Source organism: Cyprinodon tularosa, unplaced genomic scaffold, assembly GCF_016077235.1.
Source record: "Cyprinodon tularosa strain WSP-4 unplaced genomic scaffold, ASM1607723v1 ctg149, whole genome shotgun sequence".
NCBI lineage: Eukaryota > Metazoa > Chordata > Actinopteri > Cyprinodontiformes > Cyprinodontidae > Cyprinodon > Cyprinodon tularosa.
This window is the reverse complement of record NW_024038320.1, coordinates 1666884-1682563: the sequence shown is the minus strand read 5'-3', so window position 1 is coordinate 1682563 and position 15680 is coordinate 1666884. Positions and strand designations below refer to the sequence as shown.

Sequence of the window (15680 nt, the reverse complement as noted above, 5' to 3'; positions counted from 1 at the left end):
TCAGATATCTTATACCTGGATCGGATATCGGTTCAGATATCCGATACCTGGATCGGATATCGGCTCAGATATCCTATCCCTGAATCAGATATCCGCTCAGATATCTTATACCTGGATCGGATATCGGTTCAGATATCCGATACCTGGATCGGATATCGGCTCAGATATCCTATCCCTGAATCAGATATCGGCTCAGATATCTTATACCTGGATCGGATATCGGTTCAGATATCCAATACCTTGATCGGATATCTGCTCAGATATCCGATACCTGAATCGGATATCGGCTCAGGTATCCGATACCTTAATCGGATATCGGCTCAGAAATCCTATCCCTGCATCAGATATCAGCTCAGATATCCGATACCTGAATCGGATATTGGCTCAGATAGCCGATACCTGAAACGGATATTGGCTCAGATATCCCATACCTGAATCGGATATCGGCTCAGATATCCTATCCCTGCATCAGATATCAGCTCAGATATCCGATACCTGAATCGGATATTGGCCCAGATATCCGATACCTGAATCGGATATCGGCTCAGATTATTGCCTAATTAGCTGAATAGGATATCTAATCCAATTCACTTCACATGAAACTGTTATTTCTGTCTTTTTTCTGCTTATTTTTTTAATAAATGATATAAAGTACATTTATAAATATGTTAATTTTTCACCTTTTTAATAATGGCTGACATCTAATGAAGTGGCCGACATCATTTACACACGGATATCATCACAAATATCATCAATATCAAGCTACAGATTAGTGAAGAAGCAGAGCCTTAAGTCTTTTTCCATTTTCCTATCTCTGCTACAGATAAAGCCTGCTTATAGCATGATGCCGCCACCATCATGCATTTTTTAGCGTGCAAACAGTTAAAGTTTGACTGTTGGATCAGAACACCACCTACAACATGCTTGCTTTGCTCCTGGCCTCTTTATTCTTGGCATTCTTCCATAAAAGCCAAACAAATAAACTCTAAAATAGAATATGTGCTCTCTAGCACAATTATCTCTTTTCAATTCTACATCTGAGTTTTTCCTCATTCAACAACCCTCCACCCTTCCAACTAATTTATACAGCTAATCCTGCCTCTTCCGCCAACCGGTACAGTGCCATTAGACAGTGCAAATGCCACATTACGTGTCTGTTTCACCTTCCCAACCCTGGTTTAAATGTTAAACTTGATAGCAGCGCGCTAATGAAGTCATCAGGAGAGAAGGTCAGGGAGGGATCCTTTAAAAGCCAAGAAAAGGAGGAAGGAAGCAAAAAGCTGGAGCGGAGGAAAGGAGCCAGACTGTGACACCCATTACAGTAATGAGTAGGGTACTAATGCTCCTGCTTCAGGTATGACCACAAAGGGCAAAAACACTGGAACTCAAAAGTCAAAGTATTTTTTTTTTCTTTTTTTTGTGCTTTTTTTCATGCTGGAAATGTGCTGTAGGGATGTCAACTGAATTACTAATAAAGCTGATGCTAATAGAGCTGGGAGACAGATGATGCCTTATATATAAATCCATATGATTGGAAAAAGAAAAAAAAACAGTCATAACTAAATATGTGAGACCATGTAATGACACACAGCTCTAAATCATTTCAGAGGTCACTGAGATATTTGATGTAGCCTTACTATTTGTGTTTTAATCTCTATATCAGACTAGATGTCTTGTGGAATGTCTGTTGAATGGAAGAATGCAAAATGTTCAGTTAAAAGAATTGTACTGCACGGTGGTGGTGGCATTATGCTTAGGAGGGGCTCTTCATCTGCAGTAAACATCCAGGCAGGATGCGTTGGTGTTTGTTGTTGTCTGACCCTCTTTTCTATCAATATCAAGGAGCTCCTGCGTTATAAATCCAGGCAGAGGGAGCTGGAGGCGTGCGGGTCGGAGGCCAAGCAGACCATGGTGCTCCGCTACCCCCTGCCCTACCCCCAGGACCCCTCCCCACCGCCACTGGTCCCACAGAGGCCTGCGGAGCTGCAGTACGGCAATCCTTACTCCTCCGAGACACCAAAAGGTTGGACAGATGTTCATTCTGGGACTGTTCTCCCTCTCCCCCCTGCTGCCCGTGCTGTAACTCCTCCATGTGCTCCTGAATGCCTCAGCAGACCGGGTGGATGTCGCCTTGTCTCCAGAGCACCTTTCACGTCCTCCACCCGAAGCACCGCTCTGCGCCGCTCCCTGCGCACCCCCAGTGTCTCCCCCCAGCCCGAGTCCTGGAGCTCCAGGTTGGGATCAGGAGGTGGTTTGCATCCAGCCTTCCCGCTGCACCACTCCTCCAGAGAACATGGAGGTTCCAGCAGAGGAGGCGCCAAAAGTAAGATGTTTGTGTTTCTAAGACAAAATCATTCACAGCCTTTTTTTTTTTAAGTGGCAGGAAGCGAATGAGTGAACGTTCAGCCTTTGCTCCTTTAAAGGAATAGTACACCCAAAACATGATTAGCCTTCATTTTCTACTCACCCCCATGCTGAACAACACTCTGGAGTACTTTTTTGATATCTCAAATGCATCTGGAGATCTGGGAGGCTTCTTGCTGTCTGCTGACATTCAAATAATGGAGGTCTATGGCGCCCGAGGCAGAAAGGTCCATAAAAGTCCACAAAAAACGTGTCAATATTCCTCCATACTGCTCGTCCAATGTAATCCAAGTGTCCTGAGTGGGTAGCGTCCAGAATTTACTCGAAACGAAGTCATTTAGAATGTTTTTAGAGCATAAACAGTAGTGTATAGGATTTCCTAATAGCGCCCCCATGCGCGCTCGCGATTCTACGGAAGCCGGCAGACCAAACCAGCGCATTCAGCTCGGCAAAGAACTCATGCTCTTCCTCAACACTGAAGTCCTCAGACATTTTTCTTTCGTTGTTTCTTTCTTTGCACAGGTAAACAGCACATTTCTTCTTCTACGCTTGCATTATCGGCAGACCAGACGCTGAATGCGCACTTTCTTCCGGTTTGGTCTGCCGGCTTCCGTAGAATCGTGAGCGCGCATGGGGGCGCTATTAGGAAATCCTATACACTACTGTTTATGCTCTAAAAACATTCTAAATGACTTTGTTTCGAGTAAATTATGGACGCTACCCACTCAGGACACTTGGAATACATTGGACGAGCAGTATGGAGGAATATTGACACGTTTTTTCTGGACTTTTATGGACCTTTCTGTCTCGGGCGCCATGGACCTCCATTATTTGAATGTCAGCAGACAGCAAGAAGCCTCCCAGATCTCCAGATGCATTTGAGATATCAAAAAAGTACTCCAGAGTGTTGTTCAGCATGGAGGTGAGTAGAAAATGAAGGCTAATCATGGTTTGGGTGTACTATTCCTTTAAGGAGCCATTGTACTCCTGTTGTAATTCTCCTCCTTACTGCCTGTCTCTCCGTTTCTGGAGGGCTTCTGCATCCCTTCATTTACATCAGGCTGTAACTAACGTCACTCCATTAGGACTTAGGAGAGAGATTAATGGAAAAAAAGACTTTTTACTGCAGGAAAGAAGACAGATTACCCTCATGGTTATTGACTCTTAAGGAATGAAGCCGTATGTTGGTCCTTTTACATGTGTGAGCTAACTTCCCCCTCACTTTTTGTTTGTTTATTCTAAGATGTGTGACCGAGCTCAACAGCCATGCGACCATCAGACCAGCAGACGCAGTGAAGTGAGGAGCAGCTTCTGCTTTGATTCCAGGTAGCACCTCTATCTACAAACACAGATTCATTAATATATCCCCTTACTGCCATGTCATACATCTGAAAAGTGTGGCAGGCTTTTGTTTTCGAGTCGTCTTTTCTGTCTGATACCTTTATGGAAAGTCCAGCGCTAAATAAATAGGAATATATATGACCAATGCTCACCTGAGACGGTGATCAAAGTGTTTGTTTGATCCTAACATGCGTCTTTTATAGAGGAGAGGCAACTACTGGAAGAAGCTCCGCCCAGTTCACGCAGAAACCCATTTCTTTCATAGTTGACCGATGTTCAGCCGTGATTTGCTTCTCTTTGTCGCTTGGTTTGAATCAGAGAAATTGATATATAGGAAGAACCCGTTTCTCTAACAGGAAGCAAATATTTCTATATTTTGAACCCGTCAAATTTTATAAAACAGTTAATAAAATGAATCCTATTATTCTGCACCACTCGTAATGTTCTATGCATTCATTCTTTTTTTTTTTTGGTAAACAATCACTTGGATATAAAAGTTGTACACTGCAAAAATGAGTTAAAATGTCTTATAATAAGTTTTTTATACCCCTATTGGAGTAGGTAAATAAGATGATCTACTAATAGACCCCTAAAATGAGATAATTGGATATTATGCTCTTAAAATAAGAGACAACAGTCGTTTTTTTTCTTATTTAAAAGGTAAATGGTCAATCTATCGGCAATGTCTCACTTACCTGCTCAATGCAATAAAAATGCACTTATTTCAATAAGATTTAATTGGAATTAAATGTTTTGCAATATCGATACCACCTTTCTAAGCCGTCAACTTTCCGCTCTAAAGAAATCATTTAAAGAAAGATGAACTAAAGGTACATTTACTTAGAAAAATTGTGTTTTTTTGTTACTGCTGCTTTGTGCTGTTTTCTTATTTCTACAAAAAAGTATCTAACAGCTTTGCATGTAAGTTTGTAAACAGAAAATAAGTCAAAAAAGGATCACTTGTATCGGTTCTACTGAATATTAACTTCCTCTCATAATTAGAAGCTTTTCTGGGTGAAATGTGTTTATAAATGCGAATTTTAATTTATTTGTTTTCTGGTTGCATTTTTACGTTACGTTTTGCAGCCCATGCCTTAAACGCCTCTCTTCCTTTCCTTCCCGCTGCAGCTCGGACGTCCACAAGCGCTGCCCGCTGTGCGAGGTGATCTTCCCGCCCCACTTTGAGCAGCGCAGCTTCGAGCAGCACGTGGAGAGCCACTGGAAGGTTTGCCCCGTCTGCTCCGAGCAGTTCCCCCTCAACTGCCAGCAGCAGCTCTTCGAGAGGCACGTCCTCACGCACTTCGATGGCAACGTGCTCAACTTTGAGCAGAGCGAATGAGCGGAAAAGTCCAGAGCTTGAATTGTGCTGCGTCGGGATGAAGACGTTATTAAGTCCCAATATTTAGCACTTTTGTTTTTGTTTGTTTTGCAAAGAATGTAGAGCAGATAAAGCAGAAGGTTTGGATTGTACAGAAACATTTGAATGAACAGTGAGTGAGTCACAGCTTTTGAAGTTTCTTTTTTTTTTTAGGCTTATTTTTGAGGCACCTTTTTAAAGTGCATGTTTCTGTTTATATCTTTTCCATTTTTACCCTGAAACAAGCTTCACACATTTTACCACCTTGATATAGATGTCGGAAAAAATCTAAAAATCATGGCAAAGGTTTCAAATTAAATCGAATCTGAAGGTTAGATTTTTCATTTCTATATTCTTCCAGTTTTTTTATTATCCTGTTGATTTTTTCTTGCAGAAGTGTTTTCTTATACTTTAATTTCTCACACATTTAAACACATAGATTTAATCATGACTGGAGGTTTCCAATTTTTTTCTGTTTTCTATTTTGTTTGCAAAGATGTCAGAGTTGGAAGAAAAACGGCACATTTTTCTATGGATCTGCACTAAAAATGGGCTTTATTTCGAATGTACTGTACATAAAGAACGATACTGAGGAGGTTCTGTCCTAAAGCTGTCTCCTTTCATCTTCCACAAAATGACGGATCGGGGGACGTTTCACTTCCTGTTTCTGTGCACTTTCTTGCAGGTCAATCATAAGAGACGAGGCTACGGGGGACGGATGTTGAAGGACAAAGAAAAAAAACTTGAATCGTTTATTTTTCTTAAAGCGTATAAGTGGGAAGAGGTGGCTGCTTTGTATGCAGGTCTACAGGCCCCCATGATGGTCATTTAAATGTTCGTCCTCAGCTTCTTGTCTGATTTCTTGTCACGGCTGTGTTTCTTAAAAATGTTGCATCCAGGCTTCACAAACTATAACGGCTTGGAAAAAATAAAAAAACAGTAATTCACTTACCTTGAACTTCTCCACAAACACGTTTTTTGGGGATTTTTATGCAATGATCTAAAAAAGGATTTAATTTTAAAAGTGAAAGAAAAAAAGTTTTTAACAATTTTAAAGACAACAAACGCAGTAATTAAAATAGAAAATTCTGGGAATTGGATGAATTTAGGTGTGAAATTGTGCCGATAACACTTTCTGCATTTTTATGGTCTCATGTTAGTCTTGGTTGGGATGTTAAAGCTCTAATTTACGCCAATGACTTCAGAAGATATGCTCAACTTTGTTTTGGTCTATCACAAAAAGTCCCTAAAACAAAATTTACATTCTGCGGTGTCATGTGAAGAGGTTCAAGGGAAGAGAACCCTTTAGCAAGGCACTGTGCAGCCGTATCTTTGTGCTAATCTCATGTGAGAATGTCTGGAAGTTCCGGTTCCCTGAAAAGATCTTAAAGAATGAATAAATAAAGCTTGTCTAAGTGAACATTACTGCTGATGTTTTATTGAAAGAGGCATGAAGTGACAGTTTGAGCTGTGGGGGGGAGAGATAAAGTTTTACACTTTATTTTGCTGGGTGTTTTTTTTTTCAGTCATTTACATAGAAGCAGCTTATTTTCATATAGAAACAGTTTGACATCATCTACGTCACCTTTCCTCAGAACCTGTTGAAACCTCCCATACAAAAAGGGAAACATTGGTCTCATTCATACGAAAATATAATTTAAAAGCACTTGACGACAGACACTTGTTACATTACATTCACTGTACATGGTATACTCCCACCCACCCCATGTCCTCTCCTGCACACAGCTGCCGCTCCTCCTCACCCTCCTGTGCTCGCTCGCCCAGCAGTACTTCTGTTTCTCCATATAGGTGGGCGCTGCAACATGTTGCTTGACCATAAAAAAAACAAGAAAATCTGCAATAGGAGGAGTGGAGTGCATGTTGGAGGGAAGAGAAGCGGCTCAAAGTCTTGAGCTTTCAGTGGAATAAAAAGTCTTATGAGAGGAATGCGTGACTCAAAACCCCGGGAACTGAAGATCAAATCCCGGCCTTTAGAGACAACTGGACAATCCGATCCGTAAGGAGTCGATCCGGCAGCAGAAACATGAAACACACACGTACTGTAATACTCTATGCTGATGAAGATACTGCTGAAAAACACGAGCGCCATAACCAACTGGAATGCTGCTCACTAAAACACGCACAGACAACAGGTTGGAGATGATAATCTCTTAAATACAAATGCATCCTCCTCTTCTGAAAGCATGCACCAAGACATTCATCCATGCACGCTTTGGAGGCGCCAGGAAGGAGAAGAGCGTCTCCCAACGTTCGCGGACCTCCAGCGTAAAAAAAACAAAAAAAAAACATCACAACCCCCCCCCCCCTCATCAGGCACATGGTATGGTCAATGTTTGGCAGTGGAGAGCTGTTGGCAACCATCATGGAAACAACATGAAGAAAAAAAATAAGTTGGCAACTGGAATACATTAGGATGCTGGGCCTGCTCTGGAGGCCGAGCGAGTGGAGCACAGCTCTGGCACTATGAACGATGGCTCTACCTGCTGATCGGAGCCGTCACGGTCTCTTCCTGATCAGAATGTGAAAGAACGGAAGAAAAAAAATAAAAAATGAAGTACTGGCTCATAATCTTCATATCAGCCAGCTGTTTCACAACAAAAATAAATGTCAGAGAATCCAGCATAAACCAACTAATAAAACGAGTCAAAAGCCTTCGAAATGAATCCAGATTCTCCTGCAGCAGCATCGCCTCAAACGCAAAAGTTTAGCAAAATACATCTTTTAACTGGATTAAACTGGACTCAGATCAGGGTACCTATTATTGGCACTGCTAGCATAGGGATGAAGAACATTTGCTCAGTTCTTCATCTTCCTCCGGTGTAAACGTGACGAGCATCTTAGCTGATCTGCTGAAAGAACAAAGCACTTCCTTTAACGGGTGAACTTGCTGGACTAGCCGTCTGCATTCCAACTGTTCGGTTTTTCCTTTTTTCACCATCGCTTCACACTGGGGCGTCTGTTACTATGAACTTTGGTTAAAAAAAATTGAATTTAACAATAAGAGATTCTGCTGCTGCTAAAAAGCTTTTGCTATCCTAACCAGGGCTGTCAGCCAATCAGAAAGAAAGAAAACCCCTCCATCTAAAACACTGGTAAAAATAGATCTATCAAATAAAGCTTGAAAATAAAGTAACTATTTATGAATATGCTCATGAATACTTTTATATTTCTTTATGTACATAATTGTTTATATAATCAATATATCTGTTCTCACTATTATCTCGACTCCTGCTCTTAAACTCCCCCAATCTGAGCCGGGAGTCGACTCCTTCCTGCTCGGAGACGAGCGGGAAGAGGGAGGGGGGAAAAAAAGGCAGGAGTCGCTTTCCTATATCACCCCTTTTGTTTTTTTCAAAAGTTCTCCACTTTTTCCCGCATCCTTTGTTTTTTTGTCTTTTCTTTCTGTTGTTTTTTACAGTTAGCACCTTATGCAAGTAAAACAGTTGAAAAATAATAATAATAATAATAAAATGATAGCATATACGAATGTGCAAATGTACGTCAATGAAAAAATACTACAAAGATACATTTTTGTTTTTCAAAGAAAAAAATACAAGTGATAATATGTGGATAGGATAAAAGAGTAATGCAAAAAAAAAAAGAAAAGTGACAAAACATAGAAAAAAAAATTTAAAGCATGCACTTGATCCTTTAGTGTTTGGGATGTAAGGAGGGTCGGGGACAGGGCTCATGTTTTGGGGGTAGCAGACTGGTTGGAGCCCGCAGCTTCTAGCCTTGAATCTTGCGGAGGATCTCTGTGGAGACGGGCGGGTGGAAATTGATGGTGTGGTGCCGCAGACCCTGCGACGTTTTGTAGCTCTTCCCGCAGCGACACTTGAAGGGTTTCCTCACACGGATCTGTGTGCGGTGGCCGTTCTTGGCGTGGTATTTGATGCCGTTCACGTTCTGGTGGAATATAAGAGGAGGCAGGAAAGGAGTTGTTTTATTATCGATATAAAGCTAAATCTAATGGAAATACTTAGAAATATATAACTAAAGAGCATGTGGATACATTAATAAAAACAAAAATAAATTACCATATTTTCCATAATATAAGGGCCACCTAAAAGCCTTCAATATTCTCAAAAACCTACAGTGTGTACAGTTATAATCTGGTGCGCCCTATGTTTGGATCAAGATTAAGCTTCAAAAGGTCACGCAACTATGGGGAGCAACCGCCGACTCCATTTTCTCCAGTTGAAGAAGTAGCGCAAGGTGCATACTGGGAAGTATCATTTCCATTTGTGTGTGTTAAGACCCCATAATGGCTCCTTTCAAGAGACACGCGTACGACGCTGAGTTTCAACCCAATGTTAGCAGTTATGCAGTTAAACATGGGAATAGAGCAGCAGCTCGTGAATGAAACATTAATGAATCAATGTTGTGGAAGTGGAGGAAGCAAGAAGATGATCTACGCCAAGTAAAGAAGACTAAACAGGTTTCCGAGGTAACAAAGACAGATGGATAGAGCAGTGGATGAAGGAAGGAGACCACAGGTTCATTAAGATGGGGAGACGGCGCCGAACGACATACGCCACCATCTGCCAGCGGGTAGTAAATGCCTGGGCTGATATATCAGTCTCAACTGTGGTCTGAGGTTTCAGGAAGGCAGGAATTGTCACTGAACTGTCAGACAACAGGAACGACATTGAAACAAATAATAAAGACATTGATGAGATGGAGTCGGCCATGTTGGATCCCATGTTAAACCAACTGTTCAGTTCAGACACTGAAGAAGAAGAATTCCAGGGATTTGATGATGAGAAAGGAACTAATAAATTTATATTTCAAGTTTCTTTTGTTTGTTAACAGCTGAAGAAGGTTGGTCATATTGTAAATAATATATTAATAAAGTTTGGATTATTTTTTTGACATTCTCTTTAGCGCAGCTGCATTTAGTGGGTGCGTAACGTTACCCCAGCCACTACTGTAGCTTCTATTCTATGCGCTATAGTGCTGCACGCCTTATATATGAAAAAAATGTTAAAATAAACAATTCATGTGCGCCTTATAGTATGGAAAATACTGTTTTTAATAACACAGAAAATTCAAGTGGGGATATTTTTAAAGCAAAAAAAAACAAAAGTGGCTGCGACGTTCAGGAATCTCTTCTAATAGATATTTGTAGAGTGATGTGCATTTGCATTTACCCCATTCATCTAAAAAAAAGTACATCACATTAAGTCTACCATCTCCACGGAAGTGGCGTCGTCATGCTGTGGGTATGACCTCGTTAGGCACTACTAGTTTGTACAGATTTCAGAAATGCTTTGCATTAAGCTCCCAGTCGTTTCACTCATCAACTCTTCTAAGGTTTGCAGATTAGAGGCGTCGCTTCCTGCAAGTTAATTGGAGCAAATTTCTCCCAGCTTCACAATTGCTGGTTTGCTTCCAGGATTTATAAATCCACCTTCCATAAACTTGTTAGCTCCCCTGCTGCTGAGTAAGATCACGATCCTGCCTCCATGTTTCACAGAGGACAACATGCAGTTTACTATTTCTCCACACAGCAGGATAAAAAATGTCTGGATTTTATTTAGAGGTATCAATGCAAATCCATGCTAAAATGTTTTAGGTTTAAACTAGATAATTACATCCTTTCCCAGCTGCAGTCTGAGGAAGCTTAACTGCCTGTTAATTATTATTGAGCAAAAAGTATTTGATTAAGACAATAAAACCTAAACCTTTCAGTTTAACAGCATTTATTAGCACAGGAGGACCGTTTGTTCCACTAAAAGGTCCACAAAGAGAAATATCACACACTGTCTATTCATTTAGAAGCTGGGACAGCGAGCTGAATGAGGTTCTTGTTACAAGCTGCATTAAACATCAGCCAAAGCAAATGCATCATGATATATTTATCACTGCTTCCAGGGCTTTCTGAAGTTCCAGATCCTTCCAAGCAATCGGTCCAGACATGTGATACGCACACAAAAGCTGCACTGTAGATTGAATCGCAGCAGAACACCTCACAGAGCACGGCTGAGGAGGCCTGCTCATTAATCCAGCCTTACCTTGTATCTCTTCTTACATCCCGGGACGGGGCAGGCAAACGGCTTCTCCTCTCCGCCGTTCATGCACATGGAGCTCAGGATGGACTCGGAGCTGATGGCGCTTTCTGTGGTCCACGACTCGTCGCTGTCTGACTCCTCGTAGTCTACCTCCTCCTCGTCATACTCGCTGCCTGGAGCCACCGGGAGCGAGAAAAGCATTACAGATTATGGATGGGAAACGTAGCCCATAAAAAATTGATAATGCGAGTGGATTTTGCCACAGTTTTCATATGTTTAACCTAAACTGTTGCAGCTCTGCTCATAAGTTTAGAGATTTTCCCCTGCTGGGAGGTAAATCTCTGCTTTAAAAAAAAAAAAACAGACTGAAGGAAGACTGGAACGTGAGCCACTGCTGTCTCTTATTTCAAGTGCATAATATTGAATTATGATATTTTAAGAGCAAAAATACCAATTCCATTGGAAAATAATCTAATTTACCTGCTCAGATTAACGATAAACAACTATTTTAAGAAATATTTTTCAGTATTTATAGATCATGTCTGAATTGTGGTCTGCATCTGAGACCAAAACATGGTAATAAATTAAGAAAAAAAAAAAAGCATATTAATGAGTTAGAATGGTCTAGTCCAAGTCCAGGCTCAGATCCAGTTGGGCATTTCTAGTAAGGTGTGAAAACTCATGTTTTGGTAAAAAGCAGCGAGCACCAATTTCACTCTCCTGTCCTCAAAACAAGAGCTGATTTAGGAGAAGCTGCAAAATAAAAATGCCACACTTTTCAGATTTTTTATTCTTACAACATACAATGGTTGAGTAAAAATAAAACAAATGCATCTGAATGCTTGTGGTTACTTTATAGGAACGCCGTTTGGTGTTTTCTAAAGTTACTTTTCCTCAAGTTGGAAAACCAAATATGGCGTCTGGGTGTGAGAGCTTGTTAGTCAAACGCCCCAGAAAAAGGGATCATTAAGTGGGAGGGATACCCACTGCTCTGCTTGGTGGTGGGAAAGGGGGGGGGGGGGGGGGGGGGGGGGGGGTGCTTTTCTTGATGCACGACATTCCATTCACACTCTCTCACACACACACACACACACATCCAGATGCATCCAAATACCTGAACGGTTCAGAAACACAAACATCCAGAGCCAGTGACCCCCCGCCATGCAACAGGAAATGCTGCGCCGCGACCTGAGGAAGTGGATGGCACCTTGGCACATGTTGAAAGAGGCTGTGGGTTTGTGTGCGCTTCTGGACCGGCTCGGGCTGGAATTAGACATCTGCTCCTAGGCTGTGCGGCGCTCAGCCCCATGCGAACGCAGAGCGGGGCAGCTGCTGTGTAATTAGCGAAGTGTTGACTGGTTTGCTCGCTGCAGGAGCTGCTAAAGCTACAAACACACACTGCAGCGGATGACGACAGATTTTCCCTTCGGTTGAAGATGGATACTAAACAGAACCCTGTGCTGGTACTTCACTCCATCCAATCATTTGTTTACGCTGCGTTGTAAAAATATCAACTCTGTGCTTTCTGAATGTAATCCAATTATTGCCGTTATCAGATGTGTGTTACGCCCCGAGGGGCCAGTTTGCAGGAATCCCTGTCAGTACGACACTTAACTTCCCAATGTCATTTACAAGCAACTGGTTTGTCGTTTCTCTCCAGAGAACGCTCCCCTACCTGTAGGTGTGCTGCTGCGGAACGAGGAGGACGGGGTGATGGGGGGCGTGACGGGAGGCGTCAGGTTGCCGCTGGTGTGGCGTGGCGGCGTGGCCGTGCTGTTCCTGGAAATGCCGCCGGTGATTGACAGGGACAGCTTGGGCGTGGCCTTCTTCTTCAGGGTTTCCTGCTCGCGGCGTGCTGCGTCCGTCATGAACCTGGGGACACGCAAGGAGAGCCGCTGGTTATAAAACACCTGAAAATCAATGAATCCTAAAAAAAAAAAAAAGTACAACCTCTAAATTACCAAACTACTGCAGGAGGCCACAAATATATTTAGAATCAAACACTATGATGAATTTCATTAGGGTTTCACATCATAGATCAACACCACATAGAGTGAATCAGCAGGAAAGACCTCCATCCTAGATAAAAACATTTACATTCAGCTCAGCTGTAACTATTTGTATTGCCAATAAAGGGTCTAAATAAAAAGCTAAGTCAACTTTCGGAGCTTTTAACTATACTGTAATGCTGTTCCTTCATCAAAATTATGCCTAGAGGTATTCTGCCTGATTCATGCATGCCTGAGTAATCCCCATTAATTCTGTTCTGTGAGCAGCAGCCCCTCCCTGTCCTGGAAGAACGAGAGGCTCCAACAGGTCTAGTACAACAGAGTTAATTAGAAATACACAGATCTTTAAGATATCAAAACTGAGAGGAACGGCGGGTTCCGATCCAATACTAGTGTTTAATGAATGAATCTTGAACATGGCCATATGTGTGACTTGATCTAAAGGTCACTACAGAAACGGTAACAAATGAACCCATATATAAATTTCCACTAGCTGCTATGGCCTCTGAATTATAACGTAACTGTAGCTTATTTCTAAGACCTGAAAATAGTTCTTAGTCTTTTTTTAGGCTGCCTAAAGAAGAGTCGACTTGCCAGAGGTGGTATGATACACCGATGTCATAGAAATGGAGGCAAGGAAGCAAATTTATAAAAGAAAAATACTAATAAGGCAACATTTCATCATTATATATATATATATATATATATATATATATATATATATATATATATATATATATATATATATATATATATATATATATATATATATATACAGGTGCTGGTCATAAAATTAGAATATCATGAAAAAGTAGATTGATTTCAGTAATTCCATTTAAAAAGTGAAACTTGTATATTATATTCATACATTACATACAAACTCATATATTTCAGATGTTTATTTTGTTTAATTTTGATGATTACAAATGACAACAAATGAAAATCTCAAATTCATCATATCAGAAAATTAGAATATTGTGAAAAGGTTCAAAATTGATGGCCCCTGGTGCCACACTCTAATCAGCTAATTAACTCAAACCACCTGCAAAAGCCTTTAAATGGTCTTTCAGTCTAGTTCTATAGGCTACACAATCATGGGGAAGACTGCTGACTTGACAGTTGTCCAAAAGACGACCATCGACACCTTGCACAAGGAGGGCAAGACACAAAAGGTCATCGCTAAAGAGGCTGGCTGTTCACAGAGCTCAGTGTCCAAGCACATTAATAGAGAGGCGAAGGGAAGGAAAAGATGTGGTCGAAAAAAGTGTACAAGCAAGAGAGATAACCGCACCCTGGAGAGGATTGTGAAACAAAACCCATTCAAAAATGTGGGGGAGATTCACAAAGAGTGGACTGCAGCTGGAGTGAGTGCTTCAAGAACCACCACACACAGACGTATGAAAGACATGGGTTTCTGCTGTCGCATTCCTTGTGTCAAGCCACTCTTGAACCACAGACAGCGTCAGAAGCGTCTAAAGAGAAACAGGACTGGACTGCTGGTGAGTGGTCCAAAGTCATGTTCTCTGATGAAAGTAAATTTTGCATTTCCTTTGGAAATCAAGGTCCCAGAGTCTGGAGGAAAAGAAGAGAGGCACTTCATCCACGTTGCTTGAAGTCCAGTGTAAAGTTTCCACAGTCAGTGATGGTTTGGGGTGCCATGTCATCTGCTGGTGTTGGTCCATTGTGTTTTCTGAGGTCCAGGGTCAACGCAGCCACATACCAGGAAGTTTTAGAGCCCTTCATGCTTCCTGCAGCTGACCAACTTTTTGGAGATGCAGATTTCATTTTCCAACAGGACTTGGCACCTGCACACAGTGCCAAAGCTACCAGTACCTGGTTGAAGGACCATGGTATCCCTGTTCTTAATTGGCCAGCAAACTCTCCTGACCTTAACCCCATAGAAAATCTATGGGGTATTGTGAAGAAGAAGATGCAATACACCAGACCCAACAATTCAGAAGAGCTAAAAGCCACTATTAGAGCAACCTGGGCTATCATAACACCTGAGCAGTGCCACAGACTGATCGACTCCATGCCACGCCGCATTGCTGCAGTAATACAGGCCAAAGGAGGCCCAACTAAATACTGAGTGCTGTACATGCTCATACTTTTCATGTTCATACTTTTCAGTTGGCCAACATTTCTATAAATCCTTTGTTTTTATTGGTCTTCAGTAATATTCTAATTTTCTGATATGATGAATTTGAGATTTTCATTTGTTGTCATTTGTAATCATCAAAATTAAACAAAATAAACATCTGAAATATATGAGTTTGTATGTAATGTATGAATATAATATACAAGTTTCACTTTTTAAATGGAATTACTGAAATCAATCTACTTTTTCATGATATTCTAATTTTATGACCAGCACCTGTATATATTAAAGGTAAAGTGGAGGATTTTCACAAATTTTTTAAAAGACTCGCCCTCTCCATATGCGAGAGCGTGCCCAAGCCCACTCTGTTAAAAAGTTGCCGTTCTCTTAGCTCATACAAGCTTACTGTGTGCAAAGGTCCGCCCTAACGCCTAAATCCCTCAATCACTATATAGAGCGGGGACTATATAGTGGACTTG

General features: G+C 41.4%; 2 protein-coding genes across 5 annotated transcripts in view; one reads left to right on the top strand and one right to left on the bottom strand.

The window, feature by feature from the left end:
• tax1bp1a (Tax1 (human T-cell leukemia virus type I) binding protein 1a) overlaps positions 1-6487 on the top strand; it is a 35586-nt gene extending 29099 nt beyond the window's left edge. For 2 of the 4 annotated variants that reach the window (XM_038279197.1, XM_038279199.1), the window contains exons 15-18: positions 1843-2023; positions 2115-2323; positions 3608-3690; positions 4834-6487. In XM_038279197.1, the coding sequence (XP_038135125.1) occupies positions 1843-2023; positions 2115-2323; positions 3608-3690; positions 4834-5044 (684 nt within the window). In that variant the 3' untranslated portion in view covers positions 5045-6487. Of the gene's footprint in view, positions 1-1842; positions 2024-2111; positions 2324-3607; positions 3691-4833 lie in introns of all 4 variants that reach the window. The other 2 variants (XM_038279196.1, XM_038279198.1) reach the window with 1 other exon arrangement.
• The window catches only part of jazf1a (JAZF zinc finger 1a), a 31908-nt gene continuing 22706 nt past the window's right edge, over positions 6479-15680 (bottom strand). The window contains exons 3-5 of the mRNA XM_038279200.1: positions 12770-12966; positions 11098-11267; positions 6479-8989 (exon numbers count right to left, since the gene is read on the bottom strand). Of these exons, the coding sequence (XP_038135128.1) occupies positions 8813-8989; positions 11098-11267; positions 12770-12966 (544 nt within the window). The 3' untranslated portion in view covers positions 6479-8812. The remainder of the gene's footprint in view (positions 8990-11097; positions 11268-12769; positions 12967-15680) is intronic.